The sequence below is a fragment of the Chelonia mydas genome, chromosome 4, assembly GCF_015237465.2.
Source record: "Chelonia mydas isolate rCheMyd1 chromosome 4, rCheMyd1.pri.v2, whole genome shotgun sequence".
NCBI classification, from domain to species: domain Eukaryota; kingdom Metazoa; phylum Chordata; order Testudines; family Cheloniidae; genus Chelonia; species Chelonia mydas.
The window spans coordinates 55,546,715-55,563,889 of NC_057852.1; the positions used below are offsets into that span (position 1 = coordinate 55,546,715).

Consider the following 17,175-nt stretch of genomic DNA (forward strand, 5'->3'; position numbering starts at 1 on the left):
TTTTTAACAGTACACAACAATACTACACATTAGCTTTAGGAAAGGAAGTGAAGGATGCTATATTCAATTGAAATACAGGGGGGATATTTGGAAGGTAGATAGAATGTAGTTACATAAAGTTACATTTGGCTAGCAAGTAAGATTATTTTTTTGCTCTTACAATGGCTCAGGTCAAGACCTCGTTTATATCTCTTCTGAAAGACAGCACTTTCAGCCACGCGGTATGCCCCTTAAAAATATACTGGAGCATTGGTTCATTATTGAATCAAAGGAAAAAGTACCACATCCTGAATCATGCAGCACCACTTCAAACAGTATACAAGTGCTACTTGGAGGTCTCCCATCCCGGTACTAAGCAGGTCCTACTCTGCTTAGCTTGTAAGATTAGAAAAGATTCCAACACAACACAGTATGGCTGAAGGCCAAATAGTCAATTATTAATTTACTTACATTTTCATACTTTTGATCAAGAAATATATAAAATGTAACAACAACTAGAATTACAAAAAAGCCACAGAATTTTCCCATGGTTAAAACTGAATAAAATGCCTGTCTTACCTTTTTAGGTCTGTTACTCCTGTTGGGAATACTTCCCTATCCGCATTTTTAAAAAATCCTTAAAGTTAGATAGATTAGTTAACAAACCAATGGAAGGGGAGGGGAAAAATGAAAAGAAACGAAAGTATAGCCAACCTTTTTTAATTAGCGTATATTGTACTTCCAAACTGGATACACTAGAAATTGGCAATGCAACATAAGATGCAAAGGAATATACCAGTTACTGTCAAAATGACCCTGTACAGCCTTATAATGCAAAAAGCTTTATACAATACAAATTTTATTAATGTACACAAACCTTGACAGTGTGATATTTGAACATAATACAAGTAAAAAAGGACAGGAGAAAGGAAGAAAGTGCTGAGAACTTTAACTGAATTACTGGATGGAAAACCAAGTCAACCTTCATTTAAGAATGCATAGTGAAAACGGCTATGAAATCAGCTTTGGGGTGGTGGAAGTTTACCAGAACTTTTAGTCTTTAATAGGTCAGAGATATCTATGGAGAACATTCCTTTCCTTAGCTTTGAACTGCAAACCAATTATGTATATGCGAGGGCTCTGATAAATACTGTATATTTTTCTTAACAAAAATAAAACACCTCCAAATACATCTTTTCTCCCTCACCAGAAAGAATTAAATGTCTTTTTCCAAAGTGCTAAACAAAGTTGCTCAGTTATATCAAACGTTATTGTCATTCAAATATAGGTTTGGCAGAAAACTTAAACACATGGGATTAATATGCTGACAGCTTCATAACACTCATTCCTGGGTGAGTTCCAGCCTTATTATATTGCAATTTGGTTTACAGAAAATATTCTTTAAACATTCCTACTTCTTTGCTCTTATACATCTGTAGTTTACTCACTGATGCACACGTGGGCTTTTTGCTTCTTTTTAAAGTGTCTGCTCTATTGTAGTAGGGTCAGTCAGAAACACTGTGAATGTATTTTTGTAACAGTTGTATTAACTGAAATGCAGACTGCATAATTCAGGGGGTAAAGAAGCTCATCTTTTAACAGTTCTTATTCTGAATGGGTTACTAATGGAGAGCACTACTCAGCACTCTCTATTTTTGTCAATAGTCCCAAAGAAGTCAAAGAGGGTTTTGATGGCGTAGGTGCAATAATATGATAAACAGGGCCTGAATTGTTTGCCTTGCCTATTAATAGATTTAGACAGAAATTTGGAACAGATGACTTATATTAATAGCTTAGCTAGAATAGCCACATGCTCACAGGACCAAAAATATCTGATGGAACGTAAACAATTAGGTGGGAAATATTTTGTCATTATTACTTTACTTTTAAATTGGTATATTACAGTCTGCTAAAATGTGAGGTTCTCCTCATTCTGTGTTTTCTCATTGCAGACAGCTTCCAATGTTTTAACACGTATTAAAAGGTGTGGAAACTTACAAATGAGCTTAATGACTTAATGTCTTAGGTCCTGGCTCGGGAAAGCATTTCACCATATGCTTAACTTAAGTTCTTAAGTACAACAGAATTTAAGAACATGTTTAAAGTTCAACATATGACTAAGAGCCTTCCCTGAACAAGGAAGCTTTCCTGATTGGGGCCTTGTTTTGGTACAGTCATAGACAACAGGCCTGATTCAGAGCCACTGAAGTTGTTAGGAGTCTCCCCACATACTTCAAGGAGATTTGGATTAGACCCTTAAATGTGTGTGTGAGAGGATGCTTTCAGATAGGGAAGATGTGGGGGTAGAAAATTAAATCTGATTAGGGCCACTTCTTTTAAAGCTTGTTTGGGGGAAACCCTGAAGAAAGCTAGGGAGATCTCTAAACAAATGATGAAACAAAGATCTAGACCAAATGCCAATACCATGGAAAACAGGGACACAATAAGAAAGCATTCTTGTACATCAACTGATTTTAAGAGAGAAATAATTTTTAAAGGTTCAATACTTTATACTTCAAATTTCAATCGAAAGAAACTTTTACTCCTGACCTTTCTGTCTGTTTTGCTCTGGAAACTGTTATCTTAAGAAATAGAGATCTATTAACATGCAGCCAAAGTTTTTTCCTCTTTCTTTAAGATCACTGTTTGCTTTTTAAGATTAACAAAGGTTATACAACCAATCCACTTTTGCTTCTTACTGCAATAAAGTGCTACATATAAAGTTGTCATTTTAATGACCACAAAGTAAGAGCATTAAATAAGTATAAAGTTAGCCTTCTAGCAGTGTACACTCTATCAGCCATTAACAAAAAGGAATAAAATAGTACTAATAACATGGAGGATAATATTGATAGGACCACATAATTTGCAGATACAACTGAAAAGTTGAGAGTATAAAAAGAGAACTGTATGATTAAACAGCACCTTTTCATATCTTTCTCTTTCAAAGAAGTTGCCGGTACCTTTTCAAACATACAATCTGATGTTACTTCATCCCATAAAAGAAATGTTTTCTTCCTTTTTTTCTTTTTTTCTTTTTTTTTTGCAAGTGAGAAACAAACTAGTGCAAGACTAAAGCACTGTGCAAAACTGCCTTTTTTAGTCTGAGCATTTATACCCAGAATTTATCCATATCTTTTTTTTAATCCCCTTTGCTGGATTTAACCACCATAGAATTCTAGTTATACAAGTTGTTCCTGCAAACTAAAGGTAACCACTGCATTAATACAGTATATATATTTATATTTATATATATGCCCTTTTAAAACAAAAGATGTACACTATGGGCCAGATTCTGATCGTAGTTACACCAGCGTAACAGTAAAGGATCTGGCCCTGTGAATGTGTGTATATATAATGCACACACTAAAGGCATGTGTATGTATATACACACACACATACTTCAATTTCACACACTCATCTTACAGTGCTGAAAGTAATTTCTTCCAGATCTGTTCCACCTTAATCCTCAAATCTTTACAACTGATTATCTGAGGACAAGGCACCAAACACACTATAGGAAACTGCAAACAGCACTAAGCCAATATACCAATCCTCACTGAACCAAGCATTGCTCTTCTCAACAATCCTGGAGTTACAAAATTCTAAAATGAAAAGGAGGGTGGGGGGAGGCAGAAGGAAGGGGGAAGGTAAATAAAAAGGAAATTTTTAAAAAATAATTATTAAATAAGCCAATACAAAGGATGTGCAAAAGCAATGTCATGGCACGCTACAGACAGGCTCTCTTTCACACATTCGCACTCACACACAAACCAAAAATAAAACGCATCAATATGTAATCTTACAAGTGCTGATTGCCATTAAGGACACTCTTCTTCAGCTTAACAAGACAAAATTGTTTCTTAGATAAGAGTACTGGGAACATGCCTCTGAAGGTAGAAGTATGCAGTAGGTTCACCTCTCTGAAGATTTAATAAAGCAGCTTTTCAGGTCAATGCAGTAAGTATACACACAGAGCCATTTTCTAAATCTTACTAATGATATATAGTACAAGTGTTCATACCTCTTCAGTCTAGGTTTTGCAGCAATGTATACCTGCTGGGTTTGTTAGGGTATTTTTGGTACAGAATGTAACTGTCCTCAGACAGTTTCTGCCCTTTCTGTTAGTCCAAGGTAGGCGAGGAAGGAGTGTTTAGGTGAGGTGCCACCTAGAGGTGCAGTCTGAGGTCTGGGTGGATGGAATGTGAGATCAAAGTGGTTCTTGGGGAAAAACATTGTTAAGGGAATGAGATGGGCAAAATCAGAGTTCCAGTATTTATCAAAGCACAAAGAGGTGCCATTTATGGCCAAGGCCTTCACTCCCAAGTTTGGCTCTGCTCCACTGCTGTGTGCAGCTGACATGGCCACTGTTTGAAGAGCCTGGGAGGCAGACATGACCGAGAGGGGTGACAAGAGGTTCCTGGAGCTATTGACTGTTATGAGAGGGCTGGCTTGCTTAGAGGTTGTATATTGGCCCTTCTTCTCCTCTTCAGGGCAGTCCCCATTCTGGTGCTTCTTCACGTGGCGGCTGAAGACAAAAGGGTGGGTGGTCTTGAACAGGCACTCATCACAGCTGAAAGTCTGGCGTGGAGCATGCTTCAGTTTCTTGTGCAAGTTGAGATTGTCTTTGCGTTTGCAGCTGTAGCTGCACTGGTCACAGTGAAAAGGGCGCTCCCCAGTGTGGACACGCACATGCTCTATCAGCTTGTTGGCTGTCTTTGAAAGATAGCCACACTGGTCACACTTGTAATGGTTACCAAGACGATGTTCCCGGATGTGCATTTCTAGCTCCAACTGATTTGCTTTCACTGTCTGGCAGATCCGACACTTGTACTCCATCTTGTAGTGGGTCTTCAGGTGGCATTCCATTGCTGCAGGGCGATTTGTGGAGTAAATGCAGAACGGGCACCTATCAAAAGAACAAAACCAAAGAAAAGACAGTCAGTTCTGAATAGAATTTTTTCACCTTTTTCTACCCCTTGACATTCTTGGTTTAGCTTCTCATTCAATCCATTTGAGTCTAAATACAGGGCAAACAAAATTATTTTTCAGTTCATTTTAGTATATTTTGCTCTTCTTAGCCTGTGCCTCTAGAATAAAAATGTATGAGCAGGATGATTTACTACAGCAGGGCTAACTTAATCCTAGGAAAACATTGATTCATCCCACAAAAGTGCGTGTCTAATCTTACTTCATCTCTTAATGGAAAGGGAGTTTGTGCAGAAATGTATGAGTGTCCACTTGTGTAAAGTAAGAATAAACTCACCATGCACGAAACCAAACATATACAGAAAGAGAATGTCGGGAATTCCTTTAAAATAGCTTTCAAGGATAAACTGACAGTGTACCAAAAGAAACAACAGAAAGTTGGTTTGTCAGTGGGAAGTTCAGTCAGTACCTACTCTGTTTACCAGACAAACAAAAAGGTAACTTACCAGTAACTGTAGTTTTTTTTCAAGTAGATTGTACTGATCCCCACTCCTGGCACTGAAGACAAAACTGAAGTCAGTAACTACTGGCACCAAGCATATGCTCCCTTGTGAAACTGAATGCCACAGCTCCACTCCCTTCATTTCCTTCCACTTACTCAAAATCTTTGATAAAAGGACTAAAAAGAAGTGGGGGTGGAAGGTAGGTCTATACAATCTACGCAAAGAACTACAATTTCTGGTAAGTAAGGTTTCTCATTTGAGTACTGTCTGTAGAGACAGTCATTTCTGGGAAATTAATTAGCAGCACTAACTCAAAAGAGATGGATAAAAGTGGCTGGCAGTGTTTGCCTGAAATACTCCTTGTTGGCAGGTCTTCATACTGCTGGGGAAAGTTGAGTGGGTTCTGCTGACTCATTGAAGCAAGTGACTCATTAGTCCACCTGGATATTAGGGAGGTGGGGGTGGCTCATTGTAAAGGGAGGATCATCTAGGTTGTGGGCTCAGTAGTCAGGAGAGAGGAACATTAGGAGCAACGGTGTGTGGCTGAAGGTAGGTTTAAACATTGCGATAGTTAATTTCTTCATCAATAAAACCAAACCAAAGAAAGTGCATGAGTTTTGACTCTATTTAGCATGTGTACTGTATTTGAGAGGAGGCTGGACAAGGCAGCTGTTTGCAGTGGCTCTGAAGTATATTAATTAAATAAAGATTGCAGAACTGTTCTCCCAAACTTGTTTTAGATCTACCTGCCAAGCTAAAAGAGTAATGCTAAGTAAAATATGACTAAAGCTCCAGGTAGCAGCCTTACAGATACGCAGAAAATTTAGTACATTTACGACAATCTCTGAGCAGATATCATCTCTCTCACAGACTTGTTACATCTACAATAAAAAAAAATCTAGGAGGCATACACATAAGTTTAATTTTATCTAAACAAGTCACCTTTAAACATAGGGAGGAAGATGATGACGAACAAAAGGACAGACGGATAGTAGCAACCAATCAATATTCTTGGTCCATAAAAATACGCTAAACCAAAAAAGCAGCCTTGCAAAGATGATGCCAAAGCAATTAACTGTACTAGAACCAAGGATTTTGATGTCAAGACATCACTCACACTTACCTCTCTTGGTGCTGACTCCTCTTTGGATCAGAATCTTAAGATTTCTTTCTGGATAGAAACTGGAGGAATAATGGTTTTCCTCATCTTTTGCTCAATCCTCAGTGTTGAACAGGAAGCAGAAAAGTACAAACCTATTTGATATTTAGATCTCTTTGGGCTTCTTGGATGCCTTCAGAACATAACTTTTTATTAGATCCAGCTCTTAACTTGCCTCTACATTGTGTAACTGAAGAAGGACAAGGAGATAACTTAGCTGGACTGCCAGAGCTAGCCTGATGTATGCAGTATGGAGCTTGAAAGCTTGTCTCTCTCACTGTCAGAAGTTGGTCCAATAAAAGAGATTACCTCGCTCACCTTGTCTGTCAGAGCTAACCTGAGAAACCTACAAAGCTCCTTACATCAGGAAGACTTGAGTCAAGATGCACAGTCTTTCCTGGCACAGAGAATAGATTCAGCATATATTACACCCAGGCACAAAAGGCAACTGGTATGTGCATCTGAGACAGATGTCTTGTTCTTGCAAGATGCATACTGTCTAAATCTGGTTTTCTTCCCAGATTCAGTCATCACATCGGAATCAAATACAGACCCCCCGACTGATGGAACTATTGAGCTTGATACAAGAGTTTGATTGGCAGATGGAACCAATCCACCAAAATGCGCAAGGCACAGATTTAGCTAAACCAAAAATGGCTTACCTTACTGCTAATAAAAACTAAACCACGAAAAGTATTAATGTAACATTTACAATACACTAACATTAATTTGGTCAACAAATGCAACACAAGGCGGGAAGCAGGGCGTGCTAGTGTGTTGAACCCTACTCACGGCTGAAACAGTTCCAACTTTATTGTCTGAAGTGGTTGGAACACACAGAGGAATGGAACGTGAGTCCTTATATGACATCATATTGAATGTTTAGATCCGGGAGGGAGCATGCATGCATACCCAACAGTCACTGCTTGTCTGAGGGTTCCAACTTTGACACAAAGGCACACATGCACTCTAGAAATAGGGGTCTATACAGACAATTCTCAAAGGACAACGCTTGTTTCTTAAAACTAATGAAGCTTTCTTAAAAGGAAGATTGGTAAAAGGAACAGACAAGTTGCAATTTAATGCAGTAACCCATGCCCAACTCAGACACACCTACATAAATCTGTACTTTTCCTGGACAATTCTGAAAGTCTTTCACTGTCCTCAGCTATGCACAAAAATTGTATTATCTACATAATGAACAGGAAATACAGCACAAGTAGTTCCATCACAGAAAAGTAATTTAGACATTTCCAGTCTGTTACATTGTAAGGACATTTCTGTGACCACAGATTGGTCTCTCAATTGCAGCTCAGGCAAAGACAACATTTTTTTCTGACTCATTAACAATACCTTTTCAAGCAAGTTAATCCACTCAAATGGTCAAAGAAAATGCTGTACTAGCAGAGGATATCAGGATATTTTGAAAGTATTTGTTACTGGTCACCTTATAATTTATAAATTAATTATTAAAGCCTGTGACTAGCCTATAATTTAAAAACAATACTGTAATGTAAGAAATGACTGCGGGAACATGTATATAAATGTACAGCTAAACTACTTCCTTCCTTGTTACATTTACAGATTCTGTATTTTTACAACAGAGAACACAAAATTAATAATATGAAACAAAAAGTGCTGTCACATCAATATATTCCATACTCACACAACTAGAGAGGACAACAAAAATTACCCAGAACTGAAAAGATACTTGGAGAGGGAAAAAAAAACAAACCAAAACACTGGACAATATCTGCTTCTGTTATTCACCTGCATTTGTAATAAGGACATTTCTTCAGGGATTAATAGGGAAAAAAATAGGGGCTCTGTGTATTCACTATACGCACATCACTTCTTCCCACTCCCCTAAAAAACCTTAAAAAGGAACAAAAATTAGGGATCCAAAGTCTTGGGATCCAAAAATCTTTTCCACTTTGAAAACAAAAACATGCATGATTACCGGTGAAGATTGCCTTTGCATTAGGACCTGAAAAAGGCTGTAAATAATTGGGAAAGTTAGAATGACTTTATACTTTGTTACATAAACAAAAGCTTGCAGACTTTATCTGAGCTAGCCTCAGGGTAAAAACTGCTCAGCCTTAGGTTTTTATATTATTTTTCTTTTTCCCTTTTCCTTTGACAGGCAGGCTGCAAACTAAGTGAAATAATTTTGTCATCCATTACATCTGTGGCATCCACTGACCACTGCTTTCAAACCCAGTGGTTGGTTCTAAACTATCCTTTGCCATGATAACTACAATACACTAGGCAACAATTAGGCTGCTGGTGTGTGAGACCACAGCCTGCCATGATGTCCAACACTGTTTCCTTGTACTCCTCTGTCTGACTTGTCTTTCTCTAGTTGCCTCTTGTCTTATATTTAGATTGTAAGCTCTGTGGGGCAGGGACTGTGTTTGTACAATGCCTAGCACATTGTGGTCCTGGTCCATGACTAGGGCTTTTAGGCACTACGGTAACACACATAATAAATAAACACATAAATAAATAAATAATAATATAATAAACTACATTCAACCTAGAGGGCTGAGTCTATTGTTACCCAATTAAAGGTAAAAATGGTAGCCCTGACTTTGGATCATCAGACATTAACTAATCCCTTCTAATTTATTTCCTTTATTACCTATTGCCACACAGTATTGGAGATGCTTAACACAGTAAAAGTTTGTGTACTTGCTTTCCTTACTTGAGTCCTCCGGTGGGGACAGTGTGGCATTTCTTGTGCTCCAATAATTGCTCAGGTGTCTTCATGAACTTATGGCACACGTCACACTCAAACATCCGTGTAATCAGATGGATTTGCAAATGGCGCTCAAACATGTTTTTTGTTTTGCAGACAAAGTTACAGAAAACACATTCAAAACCTGAAAAATAAAAATACGGACACATATTACCCAAGTTCCATCCAGTTCCCTTGCCTAGAAGAAAGGAGTCTGTCTGTTTAACTAGCTTTTACCTTTCTCTGATTTCTCTTCAGTGTTCAGTAAGGTCTGGCTACCAGGCACTACGGAAATTACTAGTAGGTTGTTTGAACCGTTATTTTTTTGGGTAACATCTGCATCTTCTTTGCTATTGGCAGAATCACTAAGTGCTGACAGAGAAGATGAAGAAGGGCTGTTTGATTCACTGGGTGTCTTCCGCTCTTCACCTGAAAAACAAGAATAAAGTCCACTTGATCATTAGTATAAGGGGAAAAACTCAATCTCTGTGATCGATTTCCAGTTATCCTATCCTATGTATTCATAGTTTAAAAAAAAAAAGTGACTTGTGTTAAAAGGAGACGCAAAGTTATTCTGAACTCACAGGTGAGCTTGTTTAGTATAAATCAATTTGTTCTTAAGCATCATGGCTACATTGCCTCCCTTCTGCAGGGCTAGTCTCAAAGTACAAGAGTTATAACAGTGCACCTACCAATTTACCACTGTTGACTTTTAGTCCATATAGGCAATGAGAAGAGAATGTGTAATTTTGTTCTACTACCAAATTAAGAAAGGTTAAAGGAATTTTTTCTAATTAGCATAGAATTTACAACTTAATGGGAATTTGGTTCTTTGTTAGTTTATTAAGTTCCTTTAGGTTTTGTTTTTACATCACCTTTGAACTCACATGTATTTCTACATCATGGCTGTTCCAGCTCGACTTTTTCTAACTTACATTGTAGTTTATCCATTTGGTTAATTTAGGAGGAGAAACGGGAGAAAGGAGAAAAATCTCACAACCCGCTCCACTCATTCTCCTGAGGAGAGTTTCCTCATACTTTAAGTCTCTTCCTCCACCTCTCTCTCTCTGATTACTACTTCTGTCCCATAGGCAGTGCTATTTTTCACTCCATTGGTGCTCCAGAGTTTTACAGAACACCAGAGGGAAGAGACCAAATTATAAACATTTGGAAGATGTTACTGCTGCTGGTAAGAGATAAAACACATTCATTCCGGTGTAACTCCAGTCAAGCCATTGGTGAATTTGTCATCATGTCATATAGAGGAAAGATCAGAAGCCTTGTATATTATTATAAAATTTCTCTGCAGCCTCTGCTCTGGGGTTAGTGTTCTAGGACCAGATTTTAAACGTACTTAGGTGCCTACATATTCAGATAAGCACTTAGTGGGATTTCCAGAAGTGCTTAGGTGTATTACTTCCATTGACTTCATCTTCATCTTTAGGTGCTTAAATACCTGTAAAAATCTGGTCCTTTCTGCTTAGGTGCTAGTGCACTTAAAACTAAAAGTACCATTGTCATCTACTGCATAGCACTACAAACTACATTTGAGATAAATCTGGGTTGTTGACAGCTATGTAATAGTTTGTGTTACAAAGATGAAATTTATAGAAGACTTCCATGTTGCTGGATGCATGAAGTTAGTAGTCTTCTCTCAAGGTTTGATTATCATTAGAATTTTTTAATGAGGAAAAACTAATTTTAAGAAAAAGCAAACACACACACACACACCACACACATACATACAGACTTCACTCAACTGGATTCAGAGTTCAAATCAGTCAGGGATTTCATGTGTGTACAATAAGCACATAACATTCCAAAGGGCGGCAATTTAGAACTGTAATACATGCTAGCTAAGTATGGAGACTAGGTTGTCTAGATGTTATAGCAATAGACTGGGAGCAAGGAGGATTTGGGTAATAATCTGCAATGAACCTTATTTGGCAATAGGCAAATTATTGGATCTGTCTTTGCCTCAGTCTAATCAGTTGCATAAAAAGCAGAACCTAACTAAAAATCCTAACCTTATGTATGTGATAAGATTTCTTAACTAAAGTCTGTATCCTGTAAACAGTAATGGACAGGCTTAACTCTAAAAAGGTGAGTAGTTTCATTAAGACAAAGTTAGGTTAAACATAAGCATAAGAGTTTGCTCAATCAGCACCTAAAATAGCTGAATTCAATATGATGAATGGAAAATATTTTTTAAGATAAAGAGTCATCAGAAATATTTGTAAAACTGGATTTGATATCCAATACTGAAATATTTGAAACAAAAAAAATCAAAGAACCAGACAGAAAAACTCATGGTTTGGTCCTGTCCAAAGTTTTATTCTTTGCCTTTTCAACCACTTTATTATCTTATATATATGTCTAAAACAAACTGTACAATTTTCACCATTGTTCCTCTTAGGGATGAAATGGTGATTTCATTTGACTAGAAATCATGCTCAGAATAAAGCACATCTGTGTAAAATTAAGGCCTTCTTAACATCTGTGCCATGAGCATCACTTACTGAACCCAAAAGAGAAAGTTCAAAGCACAATGACTCCATAAAGAAATGTGCTTCATTTTCACACAGAACAAAGACCTGCAGAATGCAGAGATGCCAAAGTCTGAGTCTTGAATATGCACTCTTGAAACATAATTTACAGATGAGATCTGAAATTATTTTTTAAAACAGAGTACGTGAGAGAGACCATCCTTAGGGTGTGAGTTTCCCCTGAAATCCTGCCACATTTAAATTCACTAAGAAACTCCTCTCCAGCTTTGCCCAGTACAGATTAAGTTTTCGATGAAATGCTGCAGTGATTGACCATAAAATATATAACTAAAAATAAGTACCTGTAACCAGTGTTTATGGAGAACAGTTAGAGATGCATATGGATGCATAAGGCTATTTCTGAGTTTGCATTTTTTAAGTTCCACAAAGGTTTGCAGAACACCAAGTTGGATTCATTTTATCGGCTTCATTTTTAAAAATGGCAGCCCTTGGTTCTCGTACAAAAATACAGGGGTAATTTGTTACCTGCATGTTACAGAAATTATATGCACAAATTGGGCAAATATGCCAAAAATGGCTAATTACCTACCTACATGTGTTTACCCATACCCATTTGCACACTGGTCTTGGGCCTCAGGTTTTTAAAATGTGGGTCCAAATGGCTACAGTATTATTGCAAATAGAGGAAGTGGGGGAAGGAGGAAGAAGTGAAAGAGTGAAAACTTGCTCTATAGGTCACTGATCTACTTAGAGAACAAAAATGTGTAACAGAGGCATTTCCTAATTCTGATTCTAAAATGATATGAGCTTTTAACACAAAGACTACTGCATAGGATAACAGATGATTCCAGAAGGTACAGAAGCATATAAATCTCCAAAAATTCTTTGCTGATGTCTAAATTGAGAATGCTGCACTCCTACCATTTATGACACCAACAGTAAAGCCCTAGGAATAAATGCAGGCTTATATAGAAGAATAATTGATACAAGCAGTTACTTGTGCTTACCACATACATATGGTATTTTAAATACAGCTTTTCAATATTTAACATTTTTAAGGTATATTTTTCAGCATTGTACACAGCACACTAGGAACTCATCTCCCACTAATTAATGAAGGTTTCACACATCACTTGTGTAGAGCTAAAACTGTACACCTTACGGATTGTCTGGTCAGAAAAGTGAGTGTTTGAAGGCACCTTCTTCGTCAACAATATGTGTGCTTTCAGCATGTTTTCAAGTCATAGTGTTTAATTTCACCGACAAGGGCTCCAATCCTTAAGACACTAGAATGGGACTCAGCAGATCTGGATTCAATTCCCAGCTCTGCCACAGACTCTCCATGTGACCTTGGATGAAAATCTCCATTTGCCTCATCTGTAAAAGGGGGATAATTATAAGGGTTTTGTGAGGATAAATTAATAATGTTTCTGAGGTGTTCAGATATTATGGAGATGGGAATCATATCAGTACTTTGCACTAGCACAGAACCCTCTGTGGACTTTCACTGACTTCATATTTCTGTAGTTGCATTTAGTGCATCTATTTGCAAGTTGAGGGGAAAAAAATCTAATTTTATTCCTCGTAGAACTGTAGAGCCAATACAGTGATGGAAGAGACAGCTGAATTCAATTCTCCCCAATATAATTGTCTACAAAATTGTCAGCTAGTTTCTAATGACAAAATCCTTATGACTGCTGATACTGAGAGAGAAATTAAGAGTATTCTAATTTTCCTCTCCTTACATCACGCCAGGCTTCATTAGTTGGTATAAATATATGTGGTTTATTTGAAAATTGTCATGAATCAGAGGTAATGTAGAAGTTCTTTTCTTCTGCTGGTAAGTGAACAGAACCAGAGAAACACAGAAGTTAAAAATCACGATCTGTTCAACTATTTAATATGATGCTGGGACAGTAAAACAACAGCTGCATTAGTTTAGTTACTGAATCAGAGCTCAGGCAACAAAGTTTCCAGACAGAGTGAGGGGGAGGGAACAAACTCCAAATATTGGCACAACTCAGTACAATTTGAGTGTATTACACACTTACAATCTGGGGCACCCAGAAATCACCATACAGCTACTGAAGTCAAATTACATTTTAATAAGCCAGTTAACAAACAAATAAATAAGTAAAACAATAATTTGTGTTTTTGACAACTTTAACTTCATAGAAGTCCTTTATTTATGCCCCCTGACTGCAAAGTGATCTCCCCAAGCAGACTTCTTACCCTGTGGGGGCCAACTGACTTCAACTTTGTGGGATCATGACCATAATTAGTATGAATTTCCATGGAGAAAAGGAGTGTTGATAGGAAGTGTGAATGATTGCACTGAAAAATGGGGGGGAGAAGAGAGATCACAGGAGCAGAAAGTGCGGGATCATCACCTGTGTGCTTGGTGCTGACATGAGCCTTCATATCGGACTCTTCCATGGTGACAAAATCACAGGCTGTGCAGCAAAGAGAAAACATCCACTGCTCTTTATCCACATGAAGGGACATATGACTGACGAACTGGACATTCATCTCGGTCTCAAACCCACAGACGTGACAGCTGCAGACAGAAGGGAATTAAAGAGAAATAGTAAGAAACATTAAAAAAAAAATCCCCATAACAAATGTACAAAGCTTCTGCTCATTTTCATAAGAAAACTCTTGCTTCACTAATTTCTTCTCTTCTCTACTGTTGAATTTTCAATGGAAAATTCTTTTGCCAGCTGAACTGCCTCTGAACCGAGGGCCATGCCAACCTGATTAAAGGGAGGCCCAACGCAACAATCCCAAACATGCTATGATGATGCTCAATAATCATAAAGTTAATTAAAAACTACAGATTCCAGATGCTGCACATCACCTAGCTGGATCCTTTGGGCAATAAGATGCACTGCAGTCTTGCCAAGATGTTTAGTAGGGCTGGTACTCTGAAACTGAGAGTTTGCTGCACTCTCCAGGAGCCATTCTCAAGCCCTGGAAACAGTCCCATGTCAGATCAGGATCTCCTGCAGAACTGCCTGACTTTCTGAGTACAAGCAAGCAAAAATGCGTTCAGGGATTCCTTCTACGTGACTGGACAAAAGCAATTACCACCAATGCAAATAATCAGCACTGATGCAAATTTTACAACTAGCAGATAACAACAACGATGTTCACAGGTAATAGAAAGGAACTTATAGTTTAACTTTTTTTATACTGTTGTTTTAATTGAGGCATTAACATTTAAAACAAAGCCAGAACACTGAAAACAATCTTGCACTTGCAGAGGGATAGATGAGATAATCTAACAGAGCTTGTGTATTTCTGATTTCTATGATTGTAATTAAATCTGTTCCCACCACTTAGATTGAAATAAGAGTGATTTTTGTAATCTATATGTACACTAGGGTTCATATCAAAGCTTGAAGAACATGTGATAGTGCTTACGTCAATAATAAATGCCTGAGCAACACAATTGTATCTGTACCATTCTTTTATCATCATGAGTTTTCCTAATGCTCCTATTCTCACCTTCATAATTTTGGCCTTCTTTATTATATGGAAACATTATTTCACAGGTAGCTGAATTATAAAACATACCTGCCTAAGGCAATCAAAGAGATAAATCAAATAGAGGAAATGTTTATATTTATAACAGAAATTTTAGTTGAAATGATTGAACTAATTGCATCAAGTGGAAGGCACTATAAATTACTGCAAATGTGTATACACACTAGTATCCACAAAAGGGAACTTATTAGATGTATGTCGTACATGTGGTAAAAGTTCATGAGGTATTTAAAGGCCTATCTGCCTTTCAAAGCCGTTTAAAAAGTGCACAGTCTTTCAAAGTATCCAGCAAGGCCCAGAAGCATGACATAGCCAGCTGGGTTTTGTTGCTGCACCTGAAGTCAAATGTGGCTAAGCCAAATACTTCAGTCACATTCTACCTTAGAACAAAAAGGATCATCCTCATAATTTGTCTTTAGCAAGCAGACAGGCATATAAGACATTTGGATTCTGGTCTCTCACGTGTGGCCCTCTACTGGGTCCTTACCTGTAATAATAAGGGTGCTTCTTCCCACTGCCTTCAGAAGTGACAGCGCTGACAATGTCCTCAGTGTCTGTACTCACTAACTTCACAGAATGGACAGTCAGGTGCTGGTTCAGATTAGCACGGCACTTAGCAGCATAGGGGCACAAATGGCATTTGTATTTTCTCTCTTCTGAAAAACAAACAAATCATCTCGAGTGTGTGTATCAGTCTTAAGTGAGATACTTTAAAAACCTCATTTCAAATATGCAACTACACATTGCTTGGGTTAAAAAATCTGAGCAGCTTTTAGAATCATCCAGGCTGACACATTTAGGAGGTTGGAAAACTTCAGAAAGTTATCAGGCTTCACAATAGTAATTTATATAGATGACTCATTTTCAGCTAATTTAGGGGTATTTTTGAAATTTGGTATAATGACTGTATGAAGTTAATACAAAACTTTTTAGGCTGTGGAAAACTGGTGTAACTGCAGCTCTGAGAACTGCCCCTCAGCTACTACAGATTCAGGTCAGTAATGTGCCACTCATTTCTTCACCTAGCACTATTTTTTTCTGTAGGGTTTTAGTTCTTGAAGGTGGTTGTGTGCATATTATCTATCTTTCTATCTATGGTATTTAATGCTTATTTATCAAAACTTGGAGAAAAGAGTCCGTGCAGGTAGTCAAGTTCTGAGCACAAGTCAGCCAAAACCCCTGGAAGAATAATAAAACAAATCCAAACCAAACTCCTCGGCAGTTTCTGATGCTTCACAATTTTTGATTAACATCTCTAAATCTTGGCAACAAAGTCATCGCACACAGCAGGTCTTATTTTGTATTTACTTGATTAAAAAAAACAACCAAACATTAAATTGCCTTTAAAACCTTTCCTCTTTAAGAAGAGCTGCTTCGCTTTTGGAATACAATAATACAATGTGCAAGCGCTAACAAAGAGAAATTCAGAATCCGAAGAAGACAAAAATCACAAAACCGTAGAAAACACCATTTGGGGGTTTTCTAGCATGGCCATACTGTATATACCAGCATTATTCTAACAATATTTTTCAGCACTATGTCTGACATTTTTGCTTCCTAATCTTATTAATCTGTGCATTGCATCTCAACACATTTGTCCTTTGGCCTGAGTTTGAGACATTCTCCCAAAAAAGCTTGCACCATACACTGGCTGCAACATCTGGTTAGGCAAATCCTCTGTATAAAACTACTGGGCATGGAGTCAGATTCTCAGATGACTTTAATAGATCTAGCTCCATTGACTTTATGGAAAAGGGTGTTGTAGAAAAGAGTCATCCTCTACTATCTTAACTTGAGCTAACAGTTCATGAAGGT

General features: G+C 37.6%; 1 protein-coding gene across 1 annotated transcript in view; it reads right to left on the reverse strand.

Annotated features, from left to right (window-relative positions):
* Positions 1-683: 683 nt before the first annotated feature.
* ZNF827 (zinc finger protein 827) overlaps positions 684-17,175 on the reverse strand; it is a 136,286-nt gene continuing 119,794 nt past the window's right edge. The window contains exons 10-14 of the mRNA XM_007055710.4: positions 15,848-16,016; positions 14,205-14,371; positions 9,545-9,736; positions 9,275-9,452; positions 684-4,888 (exon numbers count right to left, since the gene is read on the reverse strand). Coding sequence (XP_007055772.3) covers positions 4,081-4,888; positions 9,275-9,452; positions 9,545-9,736; positions 14,205-14,371; positions 15,848-16,016 — 1,514 coding nt within the window. The 3' untranslated portion in view covers positions 684-4,080. The remainder of the gene's footprint in view (positions 4,889-9,274; positions 9,453-9,544; positions 9,737-14,204; positions 14,372-15,847; positions 16,017-17,175) is intronic.